General features: G+C 40.3%; 1 protein-coding gene across 1 annotated transcript in view; it reads left to right on the top strand.

The window, feature by feature from the left end:
- The window catches only part of SLC35D1 (solute carrier family 35 member D1), a 56,395-nt gene extending 47,633 nt beyond the window's left edge, over positions 1–8,762 (top strand). Inside the window, 1 exon segment of the mRNA NM_001258070.1 lies at positions 4,653–8,762. Within this exon segment, the coding sequence (NP_001244999.1) occupies positions 4,653–4,761 (109 nt within the window). The 3' untranslated portion in view covers positions 4,762–8,762.
- Positions 8,763–20,999: the final 12,237 nt, after the last annotated feature.

Here is a 20,999-nt window from a genome sequence, read left to right on the forward strand (position 1 = left end):
CTGCTGTATTTAACTGGTGAGAAAGAAAATGGGAAAAGTCTTCCTAAAAGTTGCTGTATGGAGAGTGAAGATGGGTGTCCTTGGTCATTGTGGGAAGAATGTACCCAGAAACCCAGTTTCAGTTATTTGGCAGGAATTTTGTTTGTTAGGAAATAGCAGTATAAGGCAAACTCTTGGTTCATAAGTTTTGATGTAGATTGGCTTATTTGACATATAGAAGGCAGGTTCTAATCTGGGAGGCAGAGGTACCTGCCTAGACACATGAACAGACATGTCAGTGATGAGATATGAAAGAGGCAGCCTGGACGTTAGGACTGTTGTTCCCTGGCCACAGGGTCGCTATACTGAAAGCATTTTTAGTGTATATTTTTGGAATGGATATCTCATTGTTGGGGGCGAATGAATATGTCCATGACTATAGGTTTAGGAGAAGTAGACTGTTCGCATTGCTTTTGAAGATCAAAAGTGGATCAGAGCAGATCAAGTGGATTTAATAGATTCAATAGATTTGAAAGCAGTTTAGCACGTTCCAGTCAGATTTGCGGTATTCTAACAAGGCCCCTGTCTCAGGAACTATAGCTTTGTGTTTTTCTTCTGGTTGTCTCCCAGCTGTGTCTGCCACAGCAGGTCTCTGTGAGTTAAGATTTGGTAGTGCCACTTTGGGAGGCCGAGGCGGGTAGATAATAAGGTCAAGAAATCGAAACCACCCTGGCCAACATGGTGATACCCCATCTCTACTAAAAATACAAAAATTAGTTGGGCGTGTTGGGGTGCGCCTGTAGTCCCAGCTACTCAGAGGCTGAGGCAGGAGAATCGCTTGAACCCTGGAGGAAGGAGGTTGCAGTGAGCCGAGATGGCACCACTGCACTCCAGCCTGGCAACAACAACAAAAAAAGAGTTGGTAGTGCTATTGTTTGAAGATTAGACATGAAAATTGCTTGAAAATTTTTTAAACGGCATAAATCTAGGCTTGCATAATGATTTTACCCTATTTTTAATATGCATGTTTTAACTTTTTAAAAGAACAATCTTGACCAGTTCTAATACAAGGGGTTCTTCTTTTAAAAAATGAATATTTAGGATGATCTAATGTGTTAACACCAATTTCAGAGTACCAGAAGGTATCAACTTTCATGTGAATATTTATGAGGCCAATAGATTAGTTAAAGGGTCTCTGTTTGAAGTAGTGGAAGATCCTGATTTAGAATCATTTAGTAGTGATGTGTAAAAATTCAGATATAACCCTTCTCCCCTTCAAATCTGGGCTTTTCCTCATTTTCCCTTTCCCTTCCTTCCAGTTTTCCCCTTCCCCAAAGCTGCTAGAGAGCAACTTACATAGTTTCTTCCCAAAGCATTTACTCGTCACTGTGTAACACATAGTATGCTTGCTGAGGAACGTTCAGTTCTCTTCAGGTGGTTCATGAATTGCCCTTTCTGAAAATTATATTTGATAATGATCAAGTCAGTAATAAAGATGAAATTAAAAATATTTTATTGTTGCCTCAAGTTACAACCATGTGGCAATAGTGTGCCCCCTCTTTCATTATGTTACATCTCCTTGCTCTATGGTGTGAATGTTTGTGTTCGCCCAAAATTTGTTTGTTGAACTCTCAACTCCCAAAGTGATGGTATTAGGAGGTAGGGCTTTGGGAGGTGATTAGGTCATGGAGTTGGTGTCCTCATGAATGAGATTAGTGCCCTTATGTAAGATATCCCAGAGCATGATGAGAAGATACTGTCTGTGAACCAGAAAGAGAGCCCTCTCTAGACATTGAACCCGCCTTGATCTTAGACTTCCCAGCCTCTAGGACTGTGAGAAATAAATTTCTGTTGTTTATAAGCCACCATTTATGGTATTTTGTTACAGCCGCCCAAATGGAGTAAGATGTTTATTATTATAGTACCTTACCTTTTGTCAGCAGGGCATAGCCCCTCTGGTCTGTGAGTGTCAGGGCTGACAGGGAAGGTAGGAGAGAAGAGAATGAAGAGATTATTCATGTAATCTCATTTAATCCTCAGACAAGCTTAGACAGATAACAGTATTCTTATTTGATGAATACAGAAATGGATTAATTTGCGCAGGGTCACATAGCTAGTGTAGATTGAACATCTAAGATCCAGAATGCTCCAAAATCTGGAATTTTTGAATGCTAACAGGACGCTCAAAGGAAATGCTCTTTGGAACATTTCAGAATTGGGATTTGGTTGCTCGGGCTGGCAAGTATAATGCAGATATTCCAAATTTTGAAATCGTAAATACTTCTGGTCCCAAGCATTTTAGATAAGAGATACTCAACCTATAGTATGTTCAGGATTTGAACCAAGACCTAACTGTAGAGTCAATGTTTTTTTCAATACACTGACTATGCTGGGAATATAGGATCTGGAATTATCATTAGGGCTAAGCCTGGAATAAATTCCAGGACATTCTTTGTCTTTTTCTATCCTGTGCTTCCCCAGTATTCCTATCCAGTTTAAATAGGGTTAATATGAACATCAGAGATTGTCTCAACAGGAAAAATAAGAAACATTTTTATTTTTTAGGTGGTTGTGGGAAGGGGAAGCTAGAGAAAGGTAGGATGAAAGAAAGGAGAGGTAGCTCTTCTACTTTGTTTTGGGGTGGGTTTGGAGGCAGAGGGAAATTGACTGTCATGTGGATGGGTGTACATGTGAACCTTAAAGAACTTTTAGCTTCAGTCAAAAAGACTTCAGTAAGCCATCTTCTTGGGTCCAGTCCAGCTACCAGGGAAGTAATCTACTTGAGGTACTAGAAAAACCAGAAAAGTTTCTAGGAGAGTCATATCAAATTCCAGAAAAAATTAAATGGGAAAAAGCTGCTAGATGAAGGAAAAGATGAAGCTCTATGAACATTGGCATAAGCTCTATGAACATTGGCATAAGAATTGGGTTCATGGCAGGCGCGGTGGCTCACTCCTGTAATCCCAGCTCTTAGGGAGGTAGAGGCGGGAGGATAGCTGAGCCCAGAAGTTCACGACCTGCCTGGGCAATATAGTGAGACCCCATTCTCCACAGAAAGGGGGAAAAAAAAGACCAAAAAAAGTGTAAGAATTGGGTTCATGTGTCCCCTTTCCTCAGGTGGGGTGATGGGGGATACTCAGTTTAGCAGTTACTTACTGTGTTGCTAAAAAGTGCCAGGCCAATTGCAAGAGACTCTGTGCAGCTAAAAGAATTGAGGCCATGGGAAATTAACAAGATGATAAGGACAAAATGAGGATGGATAACTAATATCCAGTGGCACAAGGGTCATAAGGGAGGCAGCAGTTGGAGTGGAGAAAGGCTGACCTGGGTTTTATTCTGGTCTATCATTAGGATGCTTTGTGACCCTGAGTAAGTTATCTTATGACTCTGGGACTTTCCTCATCTATAAAATGGACACCTTGGAGGGATATTGTACCTTGGAGGGATATTGTACCTTGCAGGAATATTGGGAAAATGGAAATGTATATAAAATGTTTGACAGGTAGACTTTAATAATTTGATTGCTCTTAAGTGCTGTGAGGTGCAGATGAGGAAAAGGAAGAATCTGGTTGGGAAGGTTCAATTGGAAGAGGCTTTATTTTGGGTTGATTGGGGTCTCAGAGAATGGCTAGTATTATGTGAGCATGTGTAGTCAAGAACAAGCGCCAGTGCCTGATCCCGCTTTCTTCCTAGTGGGAACAAGAGCTAGGCATCTCTCACACTCCTCCAGCTGGTCTGGGGCTGATGTCAGAGCCCAGAGGAGAACAGAACTAATTTTAAATAAGCAGCAAGTTCATGAGTCAAGTGGTCAGGCAGAAGATGAGGGCCAAATCCAGGGCAGAAAAATTGGAGCCCAGGTTAGGCACCCAGCTGGCTGGAATCCAAGGGAGTCCTGGGTGGCAGTCTCAGTGGAAGAGCCAGGGAGGGCAGGGCAGGAGTGGTCGGATCTGTGAGCTCTTCCAACCTACTTTCCACTTAGTGAATAGGGTAGAAGGCTGTGTATCCTAGGTGAGTTTGAGGTCCCCACAGAGAATGGACCAAGTAATCATTGTCACCAAAGAGTGATCCTTCTTGGTGGGATGTGCGATGGGTAAGTGAGGGGTACCAGCAACCACCTGTCATAGGCTGAAGGCCCAGCTGGTAAGTTCACCACTGTGAACTTGCTTTTAGTCAGAGAAAAACCAGCTCTGTGAATCTCATAGGGTCTGCATATTTAACTAATTTTGGATGCTTCCTATTAATGCCTATTTTTCTAAATGCAAAAAACATACAACTAAAAATTTACCTGTAGTGTCAGCATCCAGCTGTAACCACTGTTAATATTCTTCGTGTGTTCCTCGCAGACTTTTGTCTGTTCTAGTGTGTACTGATGTACATATTCATGTTCATTTAAATAAAATGAGATTAGACAATGCTTGATGTTTTATGATATATTTTCTCATAAAAATTTAAGCTGTCTCTAAAATTTAATATGTCAATGCCTGTTTTTATTTTATACCATTTTAATAGATGTATAGTACTTCGTTGTATGAATTTATACAATTCCCCACTATGAAACTTTACCCTTCATCTAATTTTTTGGTGTAAGTTTTTTTTTTTTTTTTTAACCAAGTAAGTATTTACCCTAAAACCCTCCCTTCCTCCATCTCTTATAGTGGTTTTCTGTTTTGCAGCATTGCTGGGAGCCTGGTGTATTCCTATATCACTTTCACTGAAGAGCAGCTGAGCAAACAGTCAGAGGCTAGTAACAAGCTGGACATTAAGGGGAAAGGAGCAGTGTGACCAGAGGATTGCTTCATCTGATACGTAGGCCTAAGTTTTTAATCAACTCAGAACACTGGCAATTCCTACACAGACACTGAGGTGTCTTGATTATGGAGGAAATACCGTTCCATTGCACTTGTACAATCTGAGGATTGATTGCTGCCTTTTAAAATTTTATGATGAGAGAAACTTATAATTGACTCTATTTTAAATATGTTGTTTGAATTAATTTATATCAGACTGGAAAAGGTACTGGGCTTTTTAATTTATTTTTCTTCTATGCCGACAGTGAAACATCAGTGTTTTGAAAGTATTTTATTTCATAATTTGATATCCAGGTGTCCCTGAGAGCTGCATATATAATGTTTGCCAACTGGAGCTTCATCATTCAAATTGTTGCTGCATCTGGAGGCAGTTTAGCCTTTCCTCTGCTGGAAATGCAGACAAATATGTGAAATTTCTCTTCTTTGAATTTTATTTCTTATGATTGCATTGTCTTCGTCATATCGTCATTCCATTTGCCAAGGAAAACAGCTTTGGCACTATAAAAAGATGTAGGGCTTTGAAGTGTATTGCTGTCTACGTTAGCTTCCCTGACTTTCACAGGATGAGCAGAGTGCATTCCTTGAAAACATGTTCTTTTTTTGTTGTATAGAATGGGGATAATGAAGGGGGTGAGAAAGTAGGCCTTTTACTAATTTATTCATCTATTTGATTTATTGATTCAACTAACATGTTTTAAGTATATGTGCCAGGCATTGTGCTAAATACTGGGGATACAGAGATGTTTGCAGAGGTAGTTGAAACATCTCACTCCAACATAGTGACTGAGGTAAGGTTGTGAATTTAGCTCTGTTAAAATCATTCAGAAGATGTCACTAGGAGTAAGTTGTTTCAGCCCTCAAAAGCCGCAAGTCTGTAAATTGGATTAAAAACACCTGCCCTACCTACCCTGCAACAGTGTGAGTTCAAATGCTGCAATGTGAGATGAGGTACAAGTAAAGAGCTGTGTTTTGTAAACTAGTGCAGCTCAGCATTGACTCTCTAAGTAAGAACTGCAGACAGGCAAGTCTGTTTTCCGTTGCCTCCTTCCTTTGGGTTCAGTTGCTCTCTGGATGAATACGATGAGGTCCCACATTTCTGAATTTATTGGTTTGAGGGGAAAGGCTGGTTAGATTCTTCGTATTGTCACTGGTTGGTTTTTCTCTGGCAGTGTCAGTGTTAGAGATGTCATCTTCTTTCTTAAATGGCATGAGCAATGAGCAAACTTCCCTCCTTTCAACATTCCCACCTACATTATATGCCCCTTGGCTCACTTACTGAGCTTGCCAACTTCTCTCAAAACCATTGCTGCATTTTGGAAGAGCAGGTGTGAATGGGCATTGCCTAAATTGCCTCTTGGGGTAATCTGGAGGGTGGAGATTTTAACTCAAACATAATCCTATGACTTGACTCAGAGATATCCATTGACCTTGAGGATTAGTGTGTTTGCTCAGGCCAGTTGTGCAGCCAGTGTGCAAGAGATTTGGTGCCTTTGCACTAATGCACACACTATTGTCTACTTCATTGGGTTTGGAATCCACTGGACTCTGTTGACCTAAACAGTTAGGGTTTTGATTTTTTTTTTATTTGAAAATTTATATTGAGATTATTTTCATATTCCTGTCTTTCTCTTTTGGTTTGTCTTTTCTAAAGCCTGGCTGGTGGTGCTCTGTCCCTAGAATTATCCCTGCAGCCAACTCCCAAGTTACAAGCTTCATTAAGAGCCTTAGACTCACTGTTTTCTAGCATCTTCTGACCTGAGAAAATTCCACTGGGAGTAAAGGATATTATCTTGTGTCATATGGGTCTTACTCTCCCTATTTTACCAATGAGAAAACAAAACTCAGAGAAGGATGACTTGCTAATACATCAAACCCATGTCCTTTTTATTGAACTATGACTGCCATTTAATTAATCGCCCTTCCCCTATGAGGGACTTAGGAAACAGATCCTGAGTTCACTTGAGCCCTTTCAAAAAAGCAAGCAGTTGATTGAATTTGGTGTCAGAGAGAAGCATACTTTGCAAATCAGGAAGAGTGACAGGTTACCCTGTCCTGGAACCTTTATCCCACTTCCAGGCTGACTTTAGTTGGTAATGCACTTCTAGCTGTTAATGTTGCCAACACTTCTGGTTTTGCTTAGATATAGTGAAAGGGCATAGTGAGAGCTATTTATAGTGATTCTTTTCCTTCTGTCAGCAACATGAAGGAGGGACGTTTGAATAATTTTTGTTGTAGAATATTTCTTCATGAAAGGCTTTTGGGTGTGTTTAACAGTTGTTGGGCTAGAGCCCCACCAGGAGTTGAACTGCCTCTTGGGGGTCAGGTTCCCTAGGAGATCTGTCACCTCTTCAGGAGTATTTGAGAAAATTGTATAGTTACAGCTTCACTAAATGCACATGACAGGCTTCTGTGCCTTGGGAGCCCTGGCTTATGCTGAACCTTCTGGCTGACCAGAGCAGTACAGCAGCTTCTGCTTGCTGGATGCCTCCTTCAGCTGCTAACCAGCATTGCAAGATGGAGCAGTGTGAGCAAGCTGGAGACTGAATAGTCTTTTGGAGTTTGTGTTTTGATTTTTGCAGGCGTGTTACAATATACTGGTGATTTACCTGGTATTGTGGCACCTCCCAGAATCTGGTTTTTGCCCCATGTTTGATATTTACTAGAAATAAATGCAGAAATTCTTTGTCCTGTTAACTGCTTCCTGGGAGAAAAAGAGGCAATACAGAGTTAACTCCTTAATTTGCCCACGGAGACAGATGAGCTGTGGTGTTCCAAAAGACAAATTCTATGACTAGTGGCTCCTGTTCAATGTAAGTGAGGCCCTCTTTGGCCAATCTGCTTCTAGTCAAGGCTAAATGGATTGGAATAACCCTAGTTGGCCAGGCTACACGTTGCCAGCATGTCCTGTTGAGTTTTATTTGCCCCATGTGGCTGTGGACTTTATGAGTCAATCATTTATAGGCTCCAGTTTGCACCTAGTTTTTTAAAAAAAGTGCATTTACACGCTTTTGGTAGTCCTGTTTTATCAAGAATCCATGGAGGGTTTTGGTCAGTACAGTTGATGCTGGATCCTCACAGGGAAACAGTGGAGTTTCACATTGAATCGGTTTGAAATGGCACCCCAGGACTTTGGGCCTGCCTTGCTTTACAGCCTCGTTCAGTGAGCAGAGATTTAGTGAGCAGCTGTTGTATGCCAAGCATTTTGCTAAGCTCTGGAAAAAAGATAAGACGTGGTTCTTGCTTTCAAGGAGTGTGTAATTCTTTGGCCAGACATGATAACCTGGACCCTGAGTGGGAGAAAGGAGACAGATGAAAGGAGTCTGTGATTTCGTAACCAAGAACTGCCTGCATAGTTATGAGTATCACTGATTTTAGGGGTGCCCCACAGAGCTAAAGCATTTTTTTAATCTGAGATGACTTTCGTAACTCATGTTAATCTTCTAGCTCTGAGATAGCAACACAGCTCTTAGAATTCTGTAAGTAGCCTGAGGCCTCCTCTACTGTACATGTTCTTGTTTTCCCAAAACTGTAAGTTTGGTTTTTCCTATGAACAAGACTGTAATTGATTTTTCTCTCTCTGAGGAAAAATGTTCAGAATAAATGAGATAATGGATATGAAACTACTTAGCACAATGCCTAGTACATATTAGGCACTCAGCAAATGTGGCTACCGTGTCATTATTTCATAGTGAGACTCAAGGCAAAACAAGATTCTTAATTTATGGTCCATAAATGCTAGAGGCTTGGGCAATATGGTATATCCTGAAAAACATGACCCTGTATCTCATTGCCTCTAGAATCCTTAGGTAACAGTTTTTGTTCACTGTCTTTTCTTTTTTAAAAATATCTACTGGACACAATTGTGGCCATTACATGATGCAGGTGATTCTACCTGTTTTTAAAAAAGAACAAAATTGCTTTTATATTGTGATGGTACATTTTAATAAAGGGAAAAAAATTTCCCCCTACTGCCCCTCCCTTTTTTTTTTTTTTTTTTAAAAAAAACAAGGTCTTGCTCTGTCACCAGCCAGGCTGGAGTATAATGGTGTAATCATAGCAGCTCACCACAGTCTCAAACTCCTAGGCTCAAGTGATCCTCCTGCCTTAGCCTGCTAAGTAGCTATGACTATAGGCATGTCCCATTACGCCTGGTTCATTTCTTCCCTTTTTTTTTTCCCCCCCCCCAGTAAAGACAGGGTCTCACTCTGTTGCCAGACTGGTCTCAAACTCCTGGCCTCAAGTAACCCTTCTGTCTCAGCCTCCCAAAGTGCTGGGATTACAGGTGTGTGCCACATGTCTGGCCAGGAAAATTATTTTCTATCTTAAAGGAAGATAATTACATTTTAGAGTAGCAATTCAGTTAAATCTTTCTCAGTTTTTCATCTTAAGATGGCTCCTGCAAAGGCCAGCAGCGTTCCTTTTCCCCTCTCTGAATTGAAAGCAGTTGACGCCATGCTGCCCCTGCTTCCAGGCCTGTCTCGGTCGTCATATATTGTGAGTCCCTGGCACCATCACTGTTTTCTAAGCCAGTCTTCTAGGTCTTACTTTCAGGATGCTGCTTCATGGTATGAGGATATAGTTTACAGTGCTGTAGTTTTTTTTTTTTTAAAGCTTTGTTCTTTGAAAATACTTTTTAAAAAGAAATCTACTGGTTAGATTTATTGTCTCACAAAAATGTTTTTAGAGATTATTTTTTTCACAGGTGTTTTCTTTCTCATGCTGATGATCGACTGATTTTTGTCTACAGGTAACCTCTCAGTATTTTTTCATTTTAGAGTCTATTTACCAAATGACCATTTTAGTGTTAAAAGGTACTGAGGAATTGAGGTATGTAAATCAGGTGACATAAACATGAAAATTATGTGCCTAAATATTTTTGTAATGGTGTAAAATAAATACTTTTTCCTGAAAACAAGTATTAAAATTCCTTTGTAACTGCGTACAGAGACTAATCCAGAGCCAGAAGTCTGACCGTATTTTAGAGGTTGGCATCCTGTTAGTTGATTGAGACCCCGTATGTAGAAAATACTATTTTCTATACAAATGTTTTTATGAATAGTACATAGGACTGAATATCCAGTGTCTTGTGGCATACTTGTGGTAAATTAGAAGGAAAGAAATGCTAATCTTTCTGTTTTCAGGATGTTTCAACTGCATTATCAGGTTTCTAAGCTTCTGAGTAGCTTTACTCATCAAGTAGAGGCATTTTGGTACACGCAGACTCAACAGGGGTGGAAGCATATTAAGGTGTGTCAGAGGGAGAAGCATATTAAACCTTTTTTTAAGAAAAAGATTGTGGTAAAATACACATAAAATATACCATCTTAGACATTTTTAAGTGTACAGTTTAGTAGTGTTACATATATACACATTATTGTTCAACCAATCTCCAGAACGTTTCCTTGCAAAATTAAAACTCCATACCCATTAAACAGAAACTCACCATTTTCCCCTCACCTCAGTCATCGGTAACCACCATTCTTTCTGTTTCTATGAATTTGTCTACTCTAGATATTTTATATAAGTGGAATCGTACCATATTTGTCTTTTTGTGGCTGGCTTATTTCACATAGCGTAATGTCCTTCATGTTTTTCCATGTTATAACATATGTCAGAATTTCCTTCCTTCTTAAGGCTGAATAATATTCCATTGTATGTATACCACGTTGTTGAGCCAGTTTTGTTGATGGGTACTTGGGTTGCTTCTACCTCTTGGCTATTGTGAATAATCCTGCTATGAACATGTACAAATATTTTTCAAGATCCCACTTTTTTGTGTGTGTTTTTTAAGACAGAGTTTCACTCTTGTTGCCCAGGCTGGAGTGCAATGGCACCATCTTGGCTCACTGCAACCTCTCTTCCCGGGTTCAAGCGATTCTCCTGCCTCAGCCTCTGGAGTGACTGGGATTATAGGCATGTACCACCATGCCCATCTAATTTTTGTATTTTTAGTGGAGATAGGGTTTCACCATGTTGGTCAGGCTGGTTTCGAACTCCTGACCTCAGGTGATCCACCCGCCTCGGCCTCCCAAAGTGTTGGAATTACAGGCGTGAGCCACTGTGCCCAGCCAAGATCCTGCTTACTTTTCTTTTGGGTATATACTCAGAAGTGAAATTGCTGTATCATACGGTAATTCTAATTTTTTTGAGAAACCACTCGACTGTTTTCCATTATGGCTGCACCATTTTAGAATCCCACCAAGAGTGCACAAGGGTTCCAGTTTCTCCACATCCTCATCAACACTTGTTATTTTCTGTTTTTCAGATTGTAACCATACTAATGGATGTGTTGTGATAATCTCATTCTGGTTTTGATTTGTATTTTCCATTTAATGATTAGTGATGATGAGCATCTCATATGCTTGAGTTGGTGTTGAGTTGTAAGAATTCTTTATAGTCTGCATTTTAACCCCCTTGGAAATATATATCTAAGGAGATATATATTTTTTTAACAGCTTTCCTCCTGTTTTCTAAGAATTTTGTAATTTTGCATCTTAAATTTAGATCTTGAATATATTTTTGATTTCTGCATATGTTATAAATACATATTTAACCCTTTTAGATATAGGGTATCTGCATATATATACAGATACATCTTTATACATCTATATCTAAACGGGTTAAATATATATATAGATATAGATACATATCTAAAGGCGCTTAATTTTATATATATATATATATATATATTTTTTTTTTTAAACACAGGGTCTCAGGCTGGAATGCAGCGGCATGATCACAGCTCACTGCAGCCTCAGTTTCCTGGGCTCAAGGAATTCTCCTACCTTAGCCTCCTGAGTAGTGGAGTGGAGGTACATACCACCACACCGCGCTAATTTTTTTTGTAGAGACGGGGTTTTGCCATTGCTGCCCAGGCTGGTCTCAAACTCCTGGACTCAAGCAGTCTGCCTGCCTGGGCCTCCCAAAATGCTAGGATTCCAGGTGTAAGGTGCTATACCCAGCCCCCGTATCAGATATATTATTTGCAAATACTTTCTCTCATTCCACAGGTTACCTTTTCACTCCTTTGATTATATCCATTGACTTTGATGCACAGCAAAGTTCTAAATTTTTATGTAATCCAGTTATTTACTTTTACTTTTGTTGCCTGTGCTTTTGGTGGCATATCCAAGATACACTGCCAAATCCAATGTGAGTTTTATAATTTTACATCTTAAATTTAGGTCTTGAATGTGTTTTGAGTTAATTTCTGTATATGTTGTAAAGTAAGGGTCCAACTTCATTCTTTTGCATGTGGATATTTCATTTTCCCAACACCATTTGTTGAAGAGATTGTCCTTAACGCATGTGTTTTAATCAACTTTAAAAAATCCTCTTAAAGTCTGATTTTTTTCTAATTTGTTGAAATTAGAATTCATCTTTGTGACAGCTTATTGTCTCACTTGGCTTCCTTGAAGCATAGGCTGTCCAGTATTGGGCAACACTATAGAGGATGCACTGCTAAGAGGAGAAAGCACAGAGCTGGTGCCATTGTGTACCCACAGCGGGTCAGCAGTTACCAGGTAACTTCAGTTCTTCTTTCCTACTGTTCTCATCACTTGGGGCCTATGTATCCATTGGTTCATCCATCCATCAAGCCAGATTGAGTTCACTGGGGCCAGCACCCATCCTCTAGTAGAGCCCTGGCATCTACAGATGAAGCTCAGAGAGGCACACTTGCCCAGTGTGGTCAGGGAGCCCACATTCAAACCCCAGTCTGACTTCAGACACCCTTGCTCTTTGCCACCATGCTAGGTTCTCGTTTCTCTTAGTCTCTCTGTAATAGACTTGGCAATACCAAACTCATCACCGCTCTATACTTGTCAAATGTTGTTTTTCATTCAGTGTTCACCCACTGTGGATTTAAAGCTTAAGCATGAGCTGGTGGCTGGTTTAATCTGAGAAGGCACAGCAGCCATGCCTTTCCAGCTGTGCTAAAGGTGCCCTCTTGTGGCAACACCTGCTTTCGGCAGCTAAATGATGGAAAGCAGTTTAAGAGGAAGGAAAAGCAGTATTTACTGAGGGCTGACTATGTGCTTTCACCAGGTTAGGGCTAAAATGTGCCTTTGCATATTTGGTCCTTCCAGCACTTCTCTGATGCATAAATGGTGGCTTCAGCCAGGCTAAGGAATTTGTCCAACTTCACTCACATGAGAAATGTAAACCTGGACTTTGATTCCAAAACCCTTTTCTTTCTGAGGAATACATTTCATATACCATCCCTCGTTGTTAGAGAAAGCAACAGGACGGTTTCGTCAAGAGTGCTTTATCATATCTGCGTATTTATTTTCAGATAATTTTTTTCAGTGAATATTTTTGAGGACAATGTCCACAAACGATGACAGAATTATGAAAATATAGCGGAGATATGCGTATGAATGTGTGGGAGGAGGAGTTTCATTCCACCTGGGAATGGTAGGAAAGGTTTCCTTGGAGAAATGGCGTTTGAGCTGATTCCTGAAAAACAACTAAGATTTGACTGAGAAAATACTGGCGGGACAGCCCTCCCACCTTCTAGGGCCTCTGTCCCACTCCTTGACTGGAGTGCATCTTTCCTTATAGTACGTGCCCTCATCTCTGTGGGTCTTCCTTGACCAGCCTGTCTGAAATAGGCTCCCCTGCTCTCACCACACCATGTTCTCTTCTCTCCCTTGCTTCATCTCCATAGCACTTCAAGCTCTATGAAGACAGAGGTTGGGTCTGGTTTTTTTTTTTTTTTTTTTTTTGAGCATAGCAAGGCAGAAACATGGCCTCATTTGCATTTTAGAAAGATCACACCAGCTGCAGTATTTGTATTGTATACTGTAAGTCAGAGGTTGGCAAATTCAGATGTCTCACAGGGGCCAGGCGTGAATGCAAATGAATGCAGTTAATAAATACTATAGTGAGTGGTGGGGCTTGGGGTGCATACCTTCTCAAAGGCATTGAAATAAAACAAAAAATCTGCCAGCCAGACTTAGCCCTTTGGCTACCAGCATGACTAAGTTGAACTACTACAGATCAGATTTGCGCTGTAACAGGATCACTGGGATTTCTGCGTGGATGACTGTCAGGTGGGGGTCGTGGAAGGGCAGGACTGAAGGTGAGTGCATCAGATAGAGCAGGCTGTTGTTCTAGTGAGAATGATGAGGTCCTAAAGTACAGCTGTTCCTTTTTTCAGAGAAAAGAAAAGGGATGTGAGTTATTTTAGGAATTAGAATTAATAGGTGGTAAGTCTCTTTCTTTTTTTTTTAAGTAAAGTCTCTTCTTCTTTATTTTTTCCTTTTTTGCCGAAATGTGTCTTCAGGAGACCATTTTAACTTTGGGAAATTTTTTAAATTAAGCATTTTATTTCATTGTTTTCAAGAAACCACCTTAAATACTTAATTAAAACTTGAGGCCTATATTGAAAACGGGTTCCCTGATAGTTTCCAGAACATTATTTGAAACACCTATTTCCTCAACTAAGATTTAAAAATTTAATAATCCACTAGGATGCTAAATAGACTTCACCCATTATCACTTTGGATTGTTTTTTTCTTTTTGAGACGGAGTCTTCCTCTGTCACCCAGGCTGGAGTGCAGTGGTGCGATCTTGGTGCACTGCAACCTCTGCCTCCCGAGTTCAAGTGATTCTCTTGCCTCAGCCTCCCGAGGAGCTGGGGCTACAGGCTTGCACCACCATGTCTGGCTAATTTTTGTATTTTTAGTAGAGACAGGGTTTCATCACATTGGCCAGGCTGGTCTCGAACTCCTGACCTTAAAGTGATCCACCCACCTTGGCCTTCCAAAGTGCTGGGATTACAGACATGAGCCACTGTGCCTGGCCTGGATTTCTTGGTATCTTATTGTTTTCATCATCCATCAGAATTACGAGTTCAGCTTCTCTCTGGATCAAACTGGCAGTTCTCAGGATGCTGTGGCGCTAATAGTGACAAAGTAGACTTAAGATGGCCACATGACACTGACAGGGAAACTAATCATCTTCACCGGAGTCGTCAGGTGAATGGAACCTTTCCCTAAGGGCTCATGGCCCACCTGTGCTAGGGCTGAGAGTTCAGTGCTGCACATGGCCATCCCATGACCTAATGAACACCTCAGCATGCATGCTTGCAAACCTAAATGTTTTTAAAGCTGATTTTGATCTCCCAATACAAGAATGCTGATTGTCCTGCATTTTAGGTAAGCCAGTAAGTTTTGACTCAATTATTTTAACTTACAAAACATACTGGTATACTTTCACTTAACCTCGATGCTTTCTGAGTATAAAAACAGGAACATTTTTGAGGTGACTAACTTCTGTTTCCAAGAGTTTTCCAAAAAGGTAATATTTGAAGTGTAGCAATGAAACAGAGTGCGTGCTATCCCACAGTAAAAATACATTTATTGAGCCATTTTTACATGCTGCACAGACATTTTTTTTAGCACCTTGTGTATCGACACAGTTTAATCCTCTTAAACAGTCCTTTAAAGTTATCTTAGTGTTGTTTTAGGGGTGAAACAAGCATGGGAAAGTTTTGTTGTTAGACAGTGGTATTTGTGAGACAGTCTTTGCTTAGAATATACATTTGCCTTCCTGTAAAGCCTGTCTTTTTCTCTGAGGTCATGGAGCTTCCTAGAACAAGCAGTAAAGTAAATGATGTTTGAGGGTGAAAGAAATGTCACAGTACATATTATTTTAAATCAAAATATATCTGAGTCCCCATCTTGCCATCTACCAGGAAATTCAGTCCCAGTTCTTTGCTGAGGTTACACAAGATCCAGGAGAATTTCCTGTGCCCAGAAGATACAAGAGGGACTCTTGTCTTCAGTCCATCGTGGTCACTGCTGAACTCCTTAGTGACCAACTCTAAGGTGTCCTTTGAAGGCAGATGGTACAACAAATTGCAGACTTTGCCCTGGTAATAGTTTCTAGTACTGGAAATTCCAGTGCCTAGAGTTCAGCCTGTTTTGTACTCCATGTAGTCATTCCTTTGATGTCTTTCTGGAGAATGAAGCTCACATTTCTGCCATTCTCAGAGCCTACTAACATCTTTTTTCCAACTAGGGGAATTTCTCTTTTCTAGAGTTCAGAGTTGTGGGAAAAAGCAAGGAGAAAGATTGTTTGCAAGCAACATGTTTTCCATTCTACAACACACATCTTCCCTAAACACAAAGACCTGACTTAGAAAAAAATAGGTAAACAAAATCCAGATCATTGGAAAGAATAAGTCTTACAACTTCTCAAGGTATCTCAGTTTTATTTGTAAATTGGGGAAAATAACGTTGTGAAGATTGGTTGATAATTAGTGCAGTGCTTTTAACAGCAGTCACTTAACAATGGTAGATAATATTTGCAATAGACTTGTTTTATCTGCCTAATCGTCTTTCTCTGTGACCAGCCTATTTTCCTTTTGAGGGAATGCATCTTCCCCAACTGTTGTAGCCAAATACACCCAAAGGGTGCTGCCATCTTATGATGAAGACCTACGTGCCTAACCGCAATGACAAGCTGGGTAAAGGGTAGCTAATAGTATCCTACTTCCCTGGCCATCAGGACTGACTGGATAAGGGTTAAGCCCGTGGCTCTAGCCATGAATATATGTAAGCCATTAAGTGCCATGAAGGAAAAGGATACAGGGATCCGACGTTGTCAAAGAAGCTGAGTCTAAAGTCGTTGAACCTTGGACAAGTCATTTTTCCATTTTCAGCCTTGAATTTTCCCTTCTGTAAGACAAGAGGATTGAGTGAGAGATTCCAGAAGGACCATATCTGGGCTTTGGCAGCCTATTCTCACTCACCTGCTTCATTTACAGGCTTCCAGTTGCTCTGCAGAAGGCTCAGAGTGTGCAAAGTTCTGTTGTTGCTGCTGTACAGGTTAGAGTGCACCTGCTAATTTGTCTCTTTGCCAGTTATGTAGAAAAAGTAAAGGCAGTTGGGACGAGCTGCCAAGTGAGCACCAGCAAAAATTTGAAAGCCACTACAAGTTTGCAATTCTGAAATCCACAGGGCTCTGAAAACCCAAGCTGCTTCTTGTCTAATTTGGCCACAAAATCTGACCTGAAATTCATGTCAAGACATTTTATTGTGGCCATATTTCCAGCCATAGGTTTGTTTGAGAATGTGCTGTGGATGTTTTTTGAAATACCGCTAGCCACAAGGGTTTTGGATAAGGGACTGTAGACCTGTACTATTACCTACCTGGTCATTAGCCAGCACTCTCTAGGGACAAAATATTTTCCCTATAAGGTATCTCATTTATAATCTCAACAGACCTACATTGTATCATCCTTATTTTACAAATGGCCAGTTTAGAGGTTTAGCTTACCACAGATTATACAGTAATGGCCAGATGAAGAGGAGAAATCTTGAAATGTGGCTGGATTTGGATGAGCGGGTATGGAAAAAGGTGGTATGGTATTTTAAAAAGCTGTAAATATTTTTAATGGGAGGATTCTGAATAAAATAAGATTTTAGGCTATCCCTTGGTTGAAATGGAGGAACATGAGGTATAGTTGGAGATAAGGAAATGCAGGGCCAGGCACTGTGGGCTTTCAGCTCTTTGTTCTGGAATATTTAGAAGGACTAATAAACAATGTGGCATCAGATGTGCAAGCATGAGATGATTCCACTGCTTTCCCCATTAAACTTATAGGATATACCTTGTGAAGACTAGCATGGATATAAATGACAGTGGTTCAGAAACACTTCCTGTCACATAGATGATGAGTTGACTTTTTGACAAACTTTATGGAAGGAAATAAAGTGATACTGCTAGCATTCATGCCACAAAAATGGGACTCTGACTCTCTGTGGAACCCAGTGGGCAGCTGGGACTCACGCTAGCAATGTGGTCATTGACAATCATGTAATTGTTTCTTCTCTTCTCCCCAGCCTCCCCCAAAATCAACCTGTTTTAGATAGTGGGAGAATGTGTAGGCAATGTGGTCATTGACATCCATGTAATTGTTTCTTTTCTCCCTAGCCTCCCCCAAATCAACCGGTTTTGGAGAGTGGGAGAATGTGTAGGTATAGGATTACACAAGCAATGGGAGATGCTGTTTTCCATAATTTAACCAGGCAACCCTTTGAAGAAATAAAAGTTTTCAAAAATCCCAGAGTCAGAGCTCCCCCAAAAAGCAAGTAAAATGGTACCCTCTACCAGTGATGCAGTACCTGGATGAAAACACATTTATACTACTATTCAGTGGAATGAGGGGCAGTACAAAGGGCAACTCAGGATTTATCCCCAAAGGTAGAATAGAACAATCACTGGAAAGAGTAGCCAGAGTTAGGCCCTAAGCAGAAGAGACAAATGGTTATAGGCTATGCTATAACCTATATGCTAGTATGTTCAGTGAGTAAGGGAAGAGACACTGTGCTTGGATGTGGGTGTATGATGGGGAGGAAAACAACTCGGCCCTCCCCCTCAGGAGGCTTACTGTCAGAGGGGGAAATAGTCTTGCAAAACCAAATGGCACCTGGGACAACTGCTATGAGACTTCTTTAATAAGGGGGTCTGGTCACTTTAAGTCCACCACTCAAAAACTACCATTACTTTTGGTATATGGCCTTCATTAATTTTCCTAACTATACATATACACGAAAATAAATAGATCCCTTTGCCAAAACTGGTATCATTCTGTTCAAAGGTATCTACTACGACTCCCATCTGCTGCAATCTTGAGTTGTTTTATTTTCTAAGCTACTAGCACTAGATACAAGAATTTTGTGGCCAGGTGTGGTCACATCTGTAATCCCAACACTTTGGGAGGCTGAGGCAGGCGGATCGCTTGAACCCAGGAGTTTGAGACTAGCCCGGGCAACACAGCAAGTCCCTGTCTCTACAAAAATAAAAATAAAAAAAATTAGGGCGTGGTGGCCCACACCTGTGGTCCCAGCCACTTGGGAGGCTGAGGTGGGAGGATCCCTTGAGTCAGGAAGGTTGAGGCTGCAGTGAGCAGCAGTGGTCATACCACTGCACTCCAGCATGGGCAACAGAGCAAGATGCTGTCTCCGAAAAACAAAAAAAATTGCAGATGTAGTCCACATACGGTCATAGTGTGTTTTTTAAATGCAAACACTTGTCTACTAACACTAGAGGCAAATGCGCAAGACAACAGAAGAGGCCACACAGCAAAGCAGTTCACAAAGCTTATAAATCAGGCTGTTCGAAAGCTCAAAACCACCAGCCACCCAAGTAAATTTCTGTCATGTACAAATAGATGCTTAGAGGGGATTGAGTACCTTTCAAAAATAAAAAAGGATATACTTAGAATGACTGGCACCACTATTATCTCCTAAGCAGAACTAGTTTCTCATGTTCACTAAGCTACAGCACAGCTGATGACAAGAGTAGACTAAGGGACTTGAAAAGTCCCTCTTGGGAACAAGTTCTTAACCTGAATCTAGATTTTCTGGTCAAGAATTTAAAGTGGCTCAGATCAATCTGTTCTGATGCAGTTCTCTACCTGATCTTATTTCTGGAAGAAATCACCCCCAATGCAAGGCCCATATGTTTCCTTTTTTAAAGAGTTTAAGCTCAGACATGGTGGCTCACGCCTGTAATCTCAACATTTGGGGAGGCTGAGGCAGGAGGATCACTTGAGCCCAGGATTTCCAGACTGGCCTGGGCAACATAGTGAGACCTCGCCTCTACAAATAACAACATAAATTAGCTGAGCATGGTGGTGCACACCTGTAAACCCAGCCACTCAGGAGGCTGAGGTGGGAGGATTACCTGTGCCCAAGGAAGTCAAGGCTGCAGTGAGCCATGATCTTGCCACTGCACTCCAGCCTAGGCAGCAGAGACCCTGTCTCAAATAATTTTTTAGAAGTTTATATATTCATCATATTAATACAAAGTCCATTTAATTTCAGGGATCATCTAATTTTGCTAATGAGTGAAACCATTTATTTTAGAACTACCTGAACTCTACAAATATAAACTCCAGTGTGCAGAAAAACACATTTAGCCAACTCTACATTCAATCATTCCTGTTAACAACGATGAGAATACCAAAAAGTGAAATGTTCTATAACCAGGCCAAATTTGCAATAGGCCTCCTCTCTTCCAAACTTCAGAAAATCAGGAGATTCTCCACCTAATAGTAGTGCTCATGGGACAGTAAATGACAAGAAAAAGGGGATGAGTCCTAAATAATCCACAGCTGTTATGGTAGAACCAGCTCTGTAGGAAATATTTTTTTTAAAAGACAATTTCTTAGGGAAAGTCATGCATTTCATGTTGGTTAATTCCAGCAAAGTTTGACAAAAGAAAAATCTTTAGCTAGACCTATATGGCAAAGAGGAAGGTAAATTCATTCTCTTGAGATCATGCCTATTCCTTTTTGCTATCTCTATACTCAGCATATACTTCTACCATTAACACTTACCTGCTGCCTTCTTGAAGAATAGGGCATGCCACATCTCTGAAGCCACAAGCCAAGCATAGTACCTGGTACAAGTATAGGCCCAAATGTTTGCTGGATATTAAGAGTATATGGAAACATAATGAAAGCTTGTCATCACTGACATTTAATTGTGAAACCATCACCATCAATTTGGACAATTAGAATCCATCTCCAGTTTACGATACTCTTCACAGAATAGCCTTTAAGTGTGTTCAAATTACTTACTACTCAAGAGCAAGCAAAATGACATTTTAAGTACATTATACATTCTATAATTCTTTATACAAACTAGTATAAAGACAAACTGAAATTAAAAATAATCATATTCAGAAAAGGAAAAACACGTCCGTATAGTTGTCAAAAGATCAGCACAATACTAAGGGTACATAACGAGTTTATGGAAAACTGCTATTAGAAAAGAAAGAGGTTAATCAGATATGCAGATACATGAAAACAGTCTATAAGTGGATGGATGGATGGGTGGAAAACCCTTTAAGATTTTGCAAAGGATGAACTTGATATTAAAGGAGTTAATTTTTATGGTAGAAAGTTTTATCAGTAGAATTATGTGATACAGAAAAAGTCATTTTGAGAGAAAGTCATTTTTAGAATAAAAGGTTAAAATTTGGAAATTCGTCCTCTTCTCTGTTACATGGTTTTCCATACTGGCATTTTTCATGAATATGGATTATAGTTGGGAAAACCTTGTATCTCTGATTTGGTGTTTAGTTACACACCCCTAGGGTCATCATCACACGTGTAAATATTGCCTATGGAAATTCACCAGCCCTCCGTTATTCCAAGTGCCCACTCCTAATTGTCCATTGATAGCAAAGCAAATA

Source organism: Macaca mulatta, chromosome 1, assembly GCF_049350105.2.
Source record: "Macaca mulatta isolate MMU2019108-1 chromosome 1, T2T-MMU8v2.0, whole genome shotgun sequence".
Classification (NCBI taxonomy): Eukaryota; Metazoa; Chordata; class Mammalia; order Primates; family Cercopithecidae; genus Macaca; species Macaca mulatta.